The sequence below is a fragment of the Chlamydotis macqueenii genome, chromosome 26, assembly GCF_036417535.1.
Source record: "Chlamydotis macqueenii isolate bChlMac1 chromosome 26, bChlMac1.mat, whole genome shotgun sequence".
Lineage (NCBI taxonomy): Eukaryota > Metazoa > Chordata > Aves > Otidiformes > Otididae > Chlamydotis > Chlamydotis macqueenii.
Genome location: NC_141581.1, coordinates 3,090,125 through 3,104,101, shown reverse-complemented (window position 1 = coordinate 3,104,101; position 13,977 = coordinate 3,090,125). Strand labels below are relative to the sequence as shown.

The 13,977-nt window shown below is 52.7% G+C and overlaps 1 protein-coding gene across 8 annotated transcripts in view; it reads right to left on the bottom strand.

The window, feature by feature from the left end:
* Window positions 1–13,977, bottom strand: part of TCF3 (transcription factor 3) — an 82,966-nt gene that overhangs the window by 14,165 nt on the left and 54,824 nt on the right. For all 8 annotated transcript variants that reach the window (XM_086767503.1, XM_086767501.1, XM_086767507.1 and 5 more), the window contains exons 7-15: window positions 12,011–12,140; window positions 10,089–10,138; window positions 5,295–5,397; window positions 4,859–4,998; window positions 4,551–4,677; window positions 3,587–3,645; window positions 2,765–2,843; window positions 1,728–1,801; window positions 1,071–1,274 (exon numbers count right to left, since the gene is read on the bottom strand). In XM_086767503.1, the coding sequence (XP_086623629.1) occupies window positions 1,071–1,274; window positions 1,728–1,801; window positions 2,765–2,843; window positions 3,587–3,645; window positions 4,551–4,677; window positions 4,859–4,998; window positions 5,295–5,397; window positions 10,089–10,138; window positions 12,011–12,140 (966 nt within the window). The remainder of the gene's footprint in view (window positions 1–1,070; window positions 1,275–1,727; window positions 1,802–2,764; window positions 2,844–3,586; window positions 3,646–4,550; window positions 4,678–4,858; window positions 4,999–5,294; window positions 5,398–10,088; window positions 10,139–12,010; window positions 12,141–13,977) is intronic.

Below are 13,977 nucleotides of genomic sequence, written 5' to 3'. Positions count from 1 at the left end.
CATTAGCGCTGCCTCCCCTTGCCGTGGAAAAGCCTCTCTCTGCCTTGATGCAAGGCTGGCACACTGGAGAGGACACCCTGCCTGGGCTGCACGTGTCCTGTCTCCATCAAGAACCAACGTTTCTGCCACCTCCCCAGTACCACCAGAGAAAGGGACAGCCCAGCAGCATACTTCGTTCAGAACAGCCTGGACACAACGGGTGAGGGTCAGGGAGCCTTTCTGAGCCCACACACCCTGAGGCTGCTCTACACCGGCCAGGGGCCAGCAGGACAGAACCAGCCCTGCTGCAAACACTCTCATTTCTGCAACTGGCAGCACTTTGCAACAGAACCCACACATACGATTTACCACTTAGTAGCAGAGTATGGGGAGCTTGAAAGGGAAGCATATCTAGATCTCTAGAGAGACTGGAGATGTGTTACTCTTCACCGCAGCAGGCAACTAGCTCTGCCAAAAACATGCTCATGTGGTCACCAGCCTCTGGACAAGGGAGGACCCTGGTGACCCAGCATGTGACCCCGGTATCCATGTGCTCAGGGCACCCGGGACCTGTCGCGCTCCCTGGAGCCTGAATGAGCCATCACACACCAGTGCTCCCCATGTGCACAGAAGAACACCGTGCCTGCCTGTATGGTTCAAAGCAGAGAAGTCCTGGCTACACCTGGCTCTATATACTCGCAGTCCTGCCTTGGACTGGATCCCTCTCCTCCTTCTCCTTGCATCCCCTGAGGACTGCTTGAAGCTGTTTTGAGGGATTTCCATTCACACTGCAGGGAAAGAAGAGTTTTCACTACCTCTGCCTGCCCTAAAAAGGGGCATGAGCCCTCTGCATGCGGGGATTGTGCCTGAGAGCCACCACTGTGCTGAGTGTGGATTTCCTCCCTGCACAAACAAGACAAGCCACTGCACTCCCGTGCAAGTCACCCGTTCAACACTGCCAACAGCTGACCCAAGCTGGACCACACCGAGCTATTCTTACACCAAAGGCAACATTGCAGTGGATGTTAGAGGACCCTGCGACTGAGTCCCCAGCATGTCCCCACCAGCTGCTGTGATGCTTCCACACTTACCAGACTTGGGTGCCTGTTCCCCAGGGACATGACCGAGGCAGGGAAGGCCTGGCCCAGGTTGCCCACGGTGGCACTGTGGGCTGGTGCTGAGCCCAGGAGCCCGTGCATGTCCCCGTGGTTGCTCGGCATGGCGGCTGTCTGGCCCACAGCGTGATTCCTCAGCACGTGGATGGCTTCGTCCAACCTATCTTCCATTTTGTTTTGCTTGAAGGACAGGAGAGAGAAATAGATCTGTGTTAACACATGTACAGCCAGCAGCCTGCTGCAGCTATTTACATTAAAAATGGCTGGCAGCAATCACGCACTCAGCAGATAAGGAGCGAAATAACCCCCCAACCCAGTGAGTGTTGTCCATTAAAGACACAAGGGGTCATACAAGCAGAACTGCTCAGTAAAGAGAGGCAGAAACCAGCCAAAAATCTGTTTGGCTGGGTAAGACGCACAGGGAGGTGCATGGGCTGTAAACAAAGGCAAGGTACAAGGCTGCACCTCTGTCAGCAAGGCGCTGGGCTCAGGGAAGCAGCACTCAGTTCTGCTCAGCTGCTTCCAACCAAACGTCCTTCTATTGACTGATCATCTTCCTTCAGGCCCCTTTACCGCCAGGCGCACAAGGGATGGAAGAGAAAAGGAGAAGGCAGATCTTTTGGTGCCACTTACTAAAGTATGGAGGCTCCCTTCGTAGCTGGGAGATAAGGCACCCTGTCCGCTCGCTCGCGACCACTGGGATGTGCCTGCGAATAAACGAGGAGAGCTGGGGACCGGGCACGGCTGCCGCTAGATGGGGCTCGAAGCTGGGCCACCACGGCACAGCACGGGCCACCACGGCACCGCACGGGCCACCATGGCACAGCATGGGCCACCACGGCACCGCACGGGCCACCACGGCACCGCACGGCACTATGGTCTTGCCTCTGCTCCGCCTGAGGAGGGAACTGAGCTCAGGCGTTCAGACCTTGAGAGGTTTTTTAATTTCTGTCACCTCGGTTAGTGGGCAGCCAGCATACAAGCTGTGCTCGCTCTGACCTCAGAGAAGCAGCAGGCTGGTGCGTGTATGTTGCTCTGCACCCTGGGCAGAAACAGGACCTCTCTCACTAGACAGGAGCAGAGACAGGCTTTGACTGGGTGCTGAAAATGATTTTTAACTAGCTGGCCACTTCCCAGTTCCCACTGCACTCCTCCCACAGGATACAAAACCAGGAGCAAATTCTCCCAGCCTCACCGAGGAAGGACACTCAGGGACAGAGTCTGTCTGAACGGCAGGAGCGGGTCCCCGGGGGTGGCAGCGATGGTTTAACTCAAGCATGCAGCAGTGCTACCATGTGGGCCAGGCTTGCGCCTCCGGCAGAGCCGCCTCCTAAAACTCCTCTGCAGGGACAAAGCCAGGTGCAGGCAGAGCTGTTGTCCTCACGCGTGGAGGATTTGCCACACTCAGGCACTGCTCAGCTCCAAACGAGGGAAAAGCTACAACCGATTAAAGCTGCAACTTCATGCAACTTCACAGCAGACATTGAAAAAGTATCTTCGCTTGTACTTCCTCTTCGTTCCCCGCTTTTAAAAATAAATGGGATTTGGTGAGATTGCCAAAAGTGCCTTTAATTAGGGTTTGGGGCTGATCTGGGAAGTGCACTGCCTTGAACCTCCTGAAAGCAAACCTGACACCTCCCTTTACACAAAGAGCAAAGTTTTTCACCTACCTGCAAGCCCCTGAGGGGAGCCGACCGGTGTAGAGGGGTTTGACGAGAAGTTATTGCTAGAGTGATCAGGGGAATAAATCTGGAGCAAGAGAAGCAGGGCACAGTCAGCAGCGCCCCAGCCCTGCCATAGTGAGGACCACCCAACCGCACCTCCCTTCCCATACCAACACCAGCTACCAGCCAGCATGGCAGGCCAGCCTGCTAGTTCCCTCACAACTCTCCCATTAATGCCGGGGTCCTCCTCTGTCCCCACTGCCACCATCCCTGCAGCTACAGCCTCCGTTGTTGAGGTCTCACCTCGGAGGGAAGCGATAGCCCCAAGAAATGATTGCAAGGTGCAGTCCTGAGCACCCCTCTGCCACCACACAGAAGCAAAGGTCCCGAACAGTACAGAGGCAACCTCAACCTCTGACAGCCCAGTGGGACCAGTGTCCTCCAGCTGGAGTCGGTACATGCAGGGCCAGGACTACTGGGACCTGGAAGTGCTGCTCTAACGGCTGCATAGGGTTGTCCTGCCAGACCACTACCAGGCTGGGCGGCTGCAGGGTTGGCTCATGGACATGAGTCTGTGGGGCTACCATTATGTCCAGTGTCTCGGTTTCCCCATCTGCCAAAAGCTGTGCCAGGACTCATGATGGCAGCACACAGAGGAGGGGGAAACCCTCCCCTCAGAGGCTACTGTGTTTTTCGGGTGCATTCAGCTGAACCATGGTCAATGACCAATGTGACCATCTCCCCTGCTGCCTAGAGGGTCCCTATTATAGAGAGGAGGTCCAGCACTGTGACAGGACAGGGACCAGTCAAGGATCTGCAGAAACTTACTGAAGCTAGTGCCTTCCCGAGCGCGTCTCCTGAGCTCCCAGCTGTGGTTCCTCTGTTAGCTGCCAAGAGAGGACACAGATGTCACTGCCAGGGTGCCAGAAAGCCAGCAGGAGAAGGCACTCGTACAAGACCTTCTCTGAGGTCACCTGCTCCGAGATTGAAATTTCTCACTTTTACTGCTTTGCTTGAGAATTAAGTGGATGTCCTGCTGGGAGCAGCCTGGACGAGGGTATGCATGCCCCGACAGCTTTCACGGGGCTGCAGGAATGTCTTCGTAAGATGCTGGGTCAAAGGTGTCATGCCATAAACAGCAATCAAATGTCTCTGCTGCAGCTCAGGCCATTTTTATGGGCATCTTTATGGGGCATCTTAAACGCCTACAATCCCAAACTTGCTTCCCCTCTTCTAAACAAGAATTTTTCTACAAATCAAGATCAGGATCCTCATTTCCTGGGGAACATGAGCTCACTCCAGTAACAGGTTTTGTAACAGGTTCAGCAGGGTTAGAGATTAAAGCACTCGGGGGTTTAATGTGGTATTCAGAAGCAACACAAACATTCCTATTCTGGATTTAGACAAATGGCTTCACACATACCCCTGCCTTCCCCCAACACAGGTGCAAATCCGTTCCATAGTTCATTTAAGCTACATCACCTCCAAAAGACAATGCCACAGATCCTGGTCTCCTCCCAGATCCACCAAAGTGTTAACCCCCAAGCCAGACCCTGTGCCCCTGCTACAGCACGCCCAGCAGCAATAACCTTGCTGCGCCTCTTCCTCATGCAGTAATTCCATGCACAGGTGACACAGAAGGGATAAATAGCGTCTGGGTACATCGGACACATATCACAGCCTCGATCATCAGAGGTTTGCACAAGACTTATTTTCCAGTTAAGCTTCTGCATGGCGGTGGAGCGAGGTGGGTCATGCTAGGGACCACTGTGTGCCTGGGGGCTGTACGTACCCATCATGCTGTCCGTCCCGCTGATCGGGGGCGTGTGACTGGAGACACCGTACGGTGTGGAGGCAGAGGAAAAGCCAGACACAGAGGGGAGTCCGCTGTTAACCTCTCCTGAATGAAGCTGGTAGTTCTGGCAGATAGGGGGAGAAGGGTGAGAGGTGCCCTCAAAAGGTTGCCGGGCTTTGGCATCCAGGCCAGGACCCAGGCCCTCCCTGTCGGCAGCCACCCCGAGCTGACAGCTATGGAGCAAGGTGACGTGTTGCCACCGGCCAGCCGAGCAGAGCCCCCCAGGCAGCGCGGGGACGCATTACCATGCGTTCGTGCTGATGTAAACTGTTGAAGCTGCTGGACTGTGGGAGCGGGGAGGAGGAGCTGCCCAGCATGGCACCGTAACTCGACTGGCTCATGGCACCCGGTGAACTCCACAGGTCTGGCGAGTTATGGAGCCCATCTGGAAGGAAAACCAGAGCTGAGTGGGACAGAGATGCTGGCATGCATCCCACAGTCCACATGGTGACAAGTCAGCCCTCGCTGAGAGACTGCCTCTGTCCCTATCGCATCCCACCTACGCCAAGCATGACCTCCTGAGCAAACTGGAGCCATTTCAGGGCTGTTTCGTGTCTCATGCACTCCCCCCCCAAGCTCCATCCATCTCACATGCCGTGCAATTCCTCCCACCATCCATAACAGGCCAGGAAGCCCCTGCTCTGACTGGCTTGCAGGATTCTAGGGCTGTTAATAACTCACCTGCCATATAAAAGGCTCCGGGATACACCGTGCTGGGAGGTTTTGAGGGAGTATATCCAGCTGGATCCCTGCTGTAGTCATCACCTGAGTTGGATGGATACACCTGCGGGGCAGGAAAGCAGTTGAATAGAAGTGCTTGGTCACTCCATGGCCGCACATCTTCCCCATGGGTCATCCCACCCTGCACAGCTTTGCTTTTATTCATCTCAAGAGTTGGTTCCACAGCAAAGCCGGAACTGGGGGGAACCAAAGCAGTTCAGTCAAAGTCACGGCAGTGACACCAAACAGTGTAGCTCTGCTGGGGAGTGGTGTAAGGGACAGGGATGTCATGCAGACACGTCCCGTCTGCCTTCCCGTAACAGCGTGGATCCCTGCAGCTGCCTCTTGCAGAAGACACCGGCACCAGCAGAAGTTTCAACGCTCCGCTCTAGTTCCTTTTTCGGTGGTTATAACTTTTTATGGGTAACCACAAAAGCAATCATTTCTGCGTGCTAACCCCGCACCCAAGGGCATAGGCTGGGTGGTGGCAACGAGGACCAGTTGGGGGATCTGCTCACCCTGCGCTGATCCCACCATACGCTGGGCTGCAGCACCATGACGGTAGCAGCTGCTCCTGAGCACGGCCCCTACTCAAACCTTCCACGGAAATCAGCCCGTCAGGAGATACTGAGGCATGGGGGAAGCTGAGGACTGAGCAGTCCCTCAACAGGGACATTATATGGAAGGGAATGGCTCTCAAATATCTTTTGCCCAGATTTCTGCAGCATCATTCAGCTATGTCATTTAACAGTATATTAAGCAAAAGAAAAGGCTTTTTTTTCTCTTCTAAATTAACAAAACTCATCCTAGAAAGTGCTTAGAAAAAATAATCTTGTGCCAGTGCAAAAATATACTTTTCTTTTTTTTTAACCAGAAATTCAACACGAAAAGAAACTGAAATGCCACACAAAATTACGTGAGAACTTTTGTTACAGCTTATTTTCATCCCCATTGATTCATTCTGAAACTGCTAATTTTTTTTTTTTTTAAATACATACGAAAGCAGAGGCAGGTACAGGGGCTGCCAGGCATGCTCAGCCAGCTCTGCCTGGAAGACACAGCTTTCTTTGGAAAGGAAACCTGCCCTCAGTTTCTCTTTCCCCACACCCAGCCAGCTCCCTCTGAGCACTTGTCCTCACCCAGGAAGAAGGGGCAAAATAGTTCTCTATTTCTGTAACTGCTCAGAACACCAAGAATTTATTATTTTTTTGGTTGGGGGGTAATAGAAAATAGGAGTCTTTTTGATTAAAAAAAAGCTCTGAAAAGCACCAGCGATTGCACTTAAATGTATTACTTCATTTTCCCCTGGCAGCCCAGGTTCCTGCTTCTCAGAGCAACTTTCCTCAAAGCTGGGGGGGTTAAGAGTCCTGGGGTAGCCCTGGCCCCCTTCCCATGGATTGGCTCTTGGGCAGTGGGCGGCAACGGGGAGCTGAAAGCAACTTGTGGGCATTGGTGCTACAGATTGAGACTGGGAAACGTGTAAAATAAAGAAAAAAAAAATTAAAATAAAGAGAGGGGGAAGGGAAAAACCTGACAGATGATAGCAGCTGCCCTTTGTCTCATGCTCAAAAAAGAAAATTCATGGCATTTTGCCTTTGTGTGGCATCGCAGGACGGCCCTGAAGTGAAACAGGCACACGGAGTTGTGCGTGGGCAGCACGTGTGGCCAGGGAGAGCTGGGGAATGGAGGAGGCTGCAAAGAACAAGAATCCAGTAAATTGACTTCTCCTATAATTTGATTAAATAGCGGGAGCTGGGACAGGGAATCGAATGAAGCATGTCTAATAGCCCCAGACCATCTGCCAGGGGCTGGCACCTGGCCAGCGCGTGAGGCAGCTGTGTGGCAGCAGAGCGGGCACAGGGGGTGCTGTGGTGAGCTGCAACATCCATTTCATAAATCCAGAGCACAAAGACGAAAAATAAAATAGTAGGGACGAGCCGACCAGGGCTGCAAAGCAGGGAGAAGTTCACCTTGCTGTATACCTGCCCTGCTCTGCCATCTCTGACCCCCTCCATCTCCTGTTGGATCCCTGGGGGCCAGGTTTCTCCCTAGGAGTGGCCCTGGCCCCTCCAAATCTTTCACTTCCCTGCTCAGCACAGGAGAGGCTGTGAAAAGCCAACTCCACTCTTCCCCGCACCAGCCAAGCGAGGAGCATCCCAGTCCTGCGGTGCACGGGGGAGCCAGCCGAGCCTGCGGCTGCCAGCCAAGCATGGCAGGAAATGGTAAATCAGTGCCAGGTTTCTGCTCCCCACGCCGCAGCCCCAGCCCTCGCACCGGCAGCTCCAGTGGCAGCCTTGGGGACCTCCAGGTGAGGTAATTTCCTCCGGTTAAAATTGCCAGCGCAGCAAGAGAGCCACTTGAAAAGCCACAGTGCTGCGATGCGCAGGGCTTTGTGGTGGTGTTTTTTTTTTTCCTTTCTCCGTCCTTGTTTTTCCTGCTTAAATGCATGAACTGGGGTGGGACTTCAGGCAGACTAAAGCTAAACAGAGTGGTGACCAGACTGCAAATTCACAGGCTGAAACAGCTCCCAGTCACCACACTCGCGGCAACAAAATCCTGCAGGAACCAACTTGCACAAAATCCCTCCCCGGCTTTCTCCGGCAAAGCCAGCCAATGCGCGGCAGGGGCTTGGGGGCCTCATCCAGCCCTGAGTCCTGCGCCTGGACACGCCAGCCCACAGGGGAGCCCGGCCACGAGCACTAACTCTGCTTTCTGGCTTCATGTCACAGCGGGGCCCGAAGGGGCTATGTGCCCGAGAGGCAGCCCCAGCACATGCCACTGCCCCAGCCCACCTCCTCTTTCACAAGAACTAACCCCAGAAGGCCACGGGTTACAAGCACAGGTACCTCTTCACCCATTCACAATCAGAGCCACTCAGTCCCTGCCCAGCATCACCTTTCACATCTCTCTAACCACTCACATCACCAGCGACTCTCAGTGCCTCTGGCAGAATCACTCCCCCATCCAGCCATTCTTAACTATTTCAGCCACTGACCTCTCTGAGTTTTCAAAGCAGCTAGGGAATTACAGATTAAAGCATTTTACTTTAATAAGATGCTGATTAACCTATTTATTTTGCGCGGGGTCCAGTGATAACACAGGGCAGGCTGCTGTGCAGGCAAGTCAGACAAGAAAGAGCCTTTGATCAGCTGCCTTTGAGGTCGGCAACTCCTTTTGCTCCATGCTTCTCTTGCCGCCTCGGTGCTGATTTCTCTCTCCAGGTGCGGAAGTTCAAAAACAAACCAAGAAGTCGGAGGTCACAGCAAAGGGCAGTGGAAAGAGGCAGCACTGGCCCATACACCAAAAACTGGAGCTTTGCAGTCAAAGGGCAGCCAAGGCAAAAAGCCTGCGTGCAAGTGTTGGCTCAGACACAGGGAAGGGGCTGAGTTTCGACAAACGTGGAGTGGCTCTTCCTGTGGGAATAGGGGCCCTTTAGGGCACCGTCAACACAAAAGGCAGTGAGCCCCATCACCTTTGAAATCTGAGGCCAACAAAGGGCCATTTGTTGGGAGCGATGTTTTCCCCACATGTCGACCGGGATTTAAAAGCTACGAATTTCACACAGAAACTCGACGCAGCAATTCAGATTCTGCTTTGGGCAGGTTTTCCCTGTCTGTTAAAACACAGACCCTTGGAGCAACTCAGCACTGCTGATGGGAGCCGGTTTCTGCGTGATGCTGGTCTGCAGGAACCCTCCAGCACCCTCTGGCCTGTGAGCCCACACCGGCAAGCCATAGGTGCCTTCCTCTCCCTCCATCCTCCCAACGTTAGGACCTCAAGGTCCATTTCCAAAAGGCAGAGCCTGTGGTGGAGGTTACAGACTGAACTTTGCGCTAGCAGTGAGGAAACGCCACAGCATGAGATTTCTCCCACGAGTGGATGTTACAGGTGCTCCCTGGGGAATGGGGGAGGGGTGCTTGCTTCACATCACATCAGCGTCAGCTTTGTCAGTGAGTGTCACGACACGCTCAGGCAAGGGCACGTCTACAGTGCAACGGCAGGCTGAGCTCCAGCACGGCCCCAGTCTGAGCTCCAGCTTGCCTGCGGGACAGAGCCTGCCTGTCCCCCTGCAAACGTGCAAATGCTCCAGCAAGGAATGCAGCTTCGGCCACCGCACAGCCAGACAGCTCCCGTACTCCTGTAGGAACCCTCCAGCCCGCTCCAGTTAGCTTTCCTGGAGATCCCGTTACTTCTAGTCACAAAGACATTGTTCAGTTTGTTCCCGCCCTGTAACAGCCGCGGGAGCATGGCTAACATATTCCTACAGGCTGCTCAGCTTTCTTATAAAACAGCCCAGGCAGTGCACACACCTGGAGCAGCCCCAGCTGCCTGCCCACATTACAACTGGTTTGGTTTCCCTTCTGGAGTGAAATCTGATCACAATGACTATTACATTTCACTCAGGCACTCACGACATAACGTCAAACAGACAAGAGCTAGCAAGGGCAGGAGTTGGTGGGTTCAGGTTCTGGACGGGGAGATGCCACCACCGGTTGCTTCATGCGGGGAGTGCTGTAGCTCCTTCTCCCTCATTAGTGCCGCAGTATCACAGTCTCACAGCGCTTCCCCATTTCTCCTACGGAGGAAGCTGTAGCTGGGAAAATCCTTTCCTGTCCTGCTGAAGTCCAAGCACTCAATGTTTGGAGTAGCTGGACCTGTTGGGTTGGCACCTCTTGAGGCAGAGGGAGCAGGGACACCCAGGGGATGGAGAAATGGGGAGGGGATACCTGCAGGGAAAACGCTCCTGCCACTTACCGAGGAGGGGAGTCCAGGAGGCACCTTCCGAACCTTTTTGGGCTGTCCATCTGTTTTAAAGAAAAAAAAGAGAGGATCTAACTTTTGAAGGAGGTTAGCAGGAGTGAAAAAACAAGCTACAGCTAAAAGTCTCTGAGGATGAAAGATGCAGGTACAAATAGGGCTGAGATCCCAAATGCCCTGTAGCCAAAGAATTGTCAACAGTAAAAATATCTGAAGATGAACCTCTCCTCCTCGTCTTGTCCGCACCCTTTGACAGCAGGCTTCAATCACAGAGTTCACGGGGCAATCTCTCTCCCAAAACACCATGATAAGAGGTGCTCACCACACAGAGAAGGGCTGCGCTTGCTCTTTGGAAGAGACTGAGTCTGCAAATAACCCTCATTGTTGGCTTTTTTTTTTTTTGAAACAATTTAACTTCAAGTGGGTTTGCAGAGAGAGGATGCAGAAAGAGAACAAATGCAGGGATGGGGCTGTATTTTCAAGTAGTATACTTGGGAAGGCTTAACTACTGCAGGAAGGCAGGGACGCTGCTTGCCCCCAGCTGGTCCCTCCCCAGCCCATCTCTCCAGGTCCAACTCAGGGGGGAGGACGCAGCGTCCTGAAGGAAGGGAGACAATTCAGTCAGGTGGTGGGGGAAATGTCCAGAGTAGTGGCTCAAGGGGAAGCACTGATTAAAAATTTGTGGGTTTTTTTTAGTTCATAACGAAGGAAAGCCCCAGCTGGGGGGGGTGCAGGATGCTAACACAGCAAGTCTGCCAAGCCAAGGACTCTGCCAGGAGGAATTCAGAGAATGATCTGGTGCAAAAGAATAATTTTGCGGGCTGAAAACATAAACCACCAACGTTTTGAAGTGGCAATATCAAAGTGGATGTCTTTTTCTGAAAAGGACTGGAAACAATGCATGTAACACTGGGTCGCTTCTGATTTCGTTTGTTGGGGAAAGCCCAAAATAGCAGCAAGAAAGTGACTTTGGAGGGTGCAGAGGGGAACTACTACAGGAAACACAAGTTCTGGAGAATGGGGGCTTGTCTTCACTCAAAGTTGAATTCACACCTGACCTTAGCTTTTGTTAAAAGCAAAATGACTTATTTCCAGGTAGATCCAGGCATGGGCAACTCCAGCTCTGGAATGCTGAAGCATGCAGGTGGGCAGGGAGAGGCCCAGAGCAAACACTGCCTGTGTCCCAGGGCACAGCTCTCACACCCTGGCAGAGCGCCTGGACCTCATGCTGCTCCTTAACAACTTGTTCCTGACAGTCCTGTTTGCTTGCAGCAGGACAAGGGCTCCAAGGAGGGTCATGGGTCACAGAAACAGCCTTGAAGGTGGCCCAAGGTTTTCCAGGAGCGACTACTGATGTGTAGTATGGCTGGAGGCATTTTTAGAAGAACCTCAAGCCATTTGCTGCTTTCACCTAATCCAACATTTTCCAGAAAGGAGGAAATTCCACATGACTCCGAGCCCAAACCTCCCTTTCCTTAAAATCTGGTGTGTGTGTATGTGTGTGTATAAATATACAGATTTCCCCATCCCCTTAAAAAAAAGCAAATGCTCAATTCACACCTATGTGCACACATGGCAGCATCAGTGCTTTCATTCCTGAAGGCAGATCCAATGCAGGTGCCCACCCAGTCGACAGCCCCTGCAATTCAGAGAATGATCTGGTGCAAAAGAATAATTTTGCAGGCTGAAAACATAAACCACCAACGTTTTGAAATGGCAATGTCAAAGTGGATGTCTTTTTCTGAAAAGGACTGGAAACAATGCATGTAACACTGGGTCGCTTCTGGTTTCGTTTGTTGGGGAAAGCCCAAAATAGCAGCAAGAAAGTGACTTTGGAGGGTGCAGAGCGGTGCAAGCTGTGACCAAGCTGTGGTGCAAACCGGAGCGGTGGCACCCGAGAGTGACACAAAGCGACTTACCTATGTTGCTCTCAGCACCTCTCCTGCGAGGATTGTTGGGGTAAGAAAAATACTGAGACCCCCCTTTCACTCCAGTGGGAGAAAGTGTGCTTGGGCTCGCAATTCCCATTTCGCTGGGCAGGAAACCAGTCTGCGAACAAGGAGACAGAAAAGCCCTTCCATGTAATTACACTGGAAAGCCACCACATTTGCTGGGAGAGAACAGTCCCACCTTCAGCTGCCTTTGCACAAATGAAGACAAGGGGAATGAAAAAAAAGAAAAGAAAAGAAAAAAAAGAAAGAAAAGTGAGCCAAGCCAAGCCAAAGGACCAGAAGGAAAAAACAAACATGTAAATATGAGAGTAGCTATAGGGGAATATATGTGCAATTATATTGTGCATATAATGTGCAAAAATGGTGTTTCAAGCTACGTTTTCTCACTGGATCCCAGCAAGGAAGTTCTCTACAAACCAAGGATGTGAATTGGCAAGTGCCACTGTGGGGAGCATCACAGTCCCACGCTCACCTCACTGCCCACGAGGGCAGGATGAGACCCTGCTGATGGTTTTATCAGCCCAGCCTGCTGAAGGCAATGAGGAGGCAACAGTCAGGCTGAGGGGCTCGTTATGCCTGCCTCATGGACTTAGGACAAAACCCTTCCTGAGGTTTTACGGCAAGGAGTTACAGTTTCTGATGCAACCAGTGCTTCGGTGCCTATAGGAGACGCACCTGATGGGTGCAGCATGTCCACCCATCCTCAAAAGGCACATCCGACTGAATGGCCCCATGCTGCCCCTTGCCCCCGTGACATTGTCAGAGGCCTGGCCAGGGCAGAGAACAGGTACAGCACTCACCCACCGGCAAGCCCAGAAGCCCCAGGCTGTTGCATATCTCCACCATGCCGAAGCCAACCACAACTGGCAGGAGAGGTTACACAGCTGGTGGCACATCTGACCCTGCCAGGCCCCTCTCAGGCTGCAAAAGCCAGCCCAGAGTGCCGACACTGACAGTTTCTCTCCCATCCCCAGTGCTGCACAGCCAGAACCATGGTGGACAATACAACCAAGCTGCAACGCCTCTGCTGGGACTGGTTTTCTCTTTCATTTTATCAGGGAAAATCAAATCTCTCTTCCTAGAAAGAGGACACTCCTCTGTTGTGTTTATCCCAGCTGACCTTGGGCACACTGGGAAGCAGCGCAGAGCTAGAGCCCAGGGTGCTCACTGGCTCCTGGGATGGAGCAAGCGTGCCTTTCCTCCAGGAGCATGCCCGCTTGCACCTCAGAATAAAGTTAAATGTATTTATGTAGAAATTAAGAGGGCTGTCAAAGGGCCTTTAAGTAACAAAAGCTTAGCTTTGACCCATCTTCTGAGGGCAACACATTGAAATAAAGGAAGATTTCAGGCTTTTGAGAAACTGGAAAGAAAAGCCCACTGCTTTAAAAATCTATCTCCTCCAGAAAGGGGTCGGGGAGGGAAAGAGGAGCTCGTGTATTCACAGCTGGCGAAATTCCTGCAATCTGTTCCACTGGTCATATTACCTTTGCACCAAAACCGCTACGCACCACGGAGCAGCGTGGCCAGGAAAAGCAAGCGACACAGCACCCTGGAGGAGATCACTGAGGGATGGGTTGCTGCTGCCCGGCTCCTCCAGCGGGTATCTCTGGAGATGCACCGAGATTCTAAGGCAATTTCCCAGAGAAAGGGATCTTCTTCCCCTTCCCTCTCCCTAGGGATGTCTGCAGAGATGGTTCAGTGTTAAACGACGGGGAAGCCGCAGGGTGTTTTGAGGAGGACCATGCTCCCCATCCAGAGCATCAGACAATTTTCCACCTCTTTTCAAAAAGAAAAAAAACCAAGTCAACTCCCCCTCCCAAAACTGGAGCCAGAAGCAACAACAGTTCTGGGGGCCACAGCGAGCATGCAGACGGCCCTGTTTGCCTCCCATCGCCCCACATAAGAGGGGGTTTGTCTCCTCCTCCACATCAAGC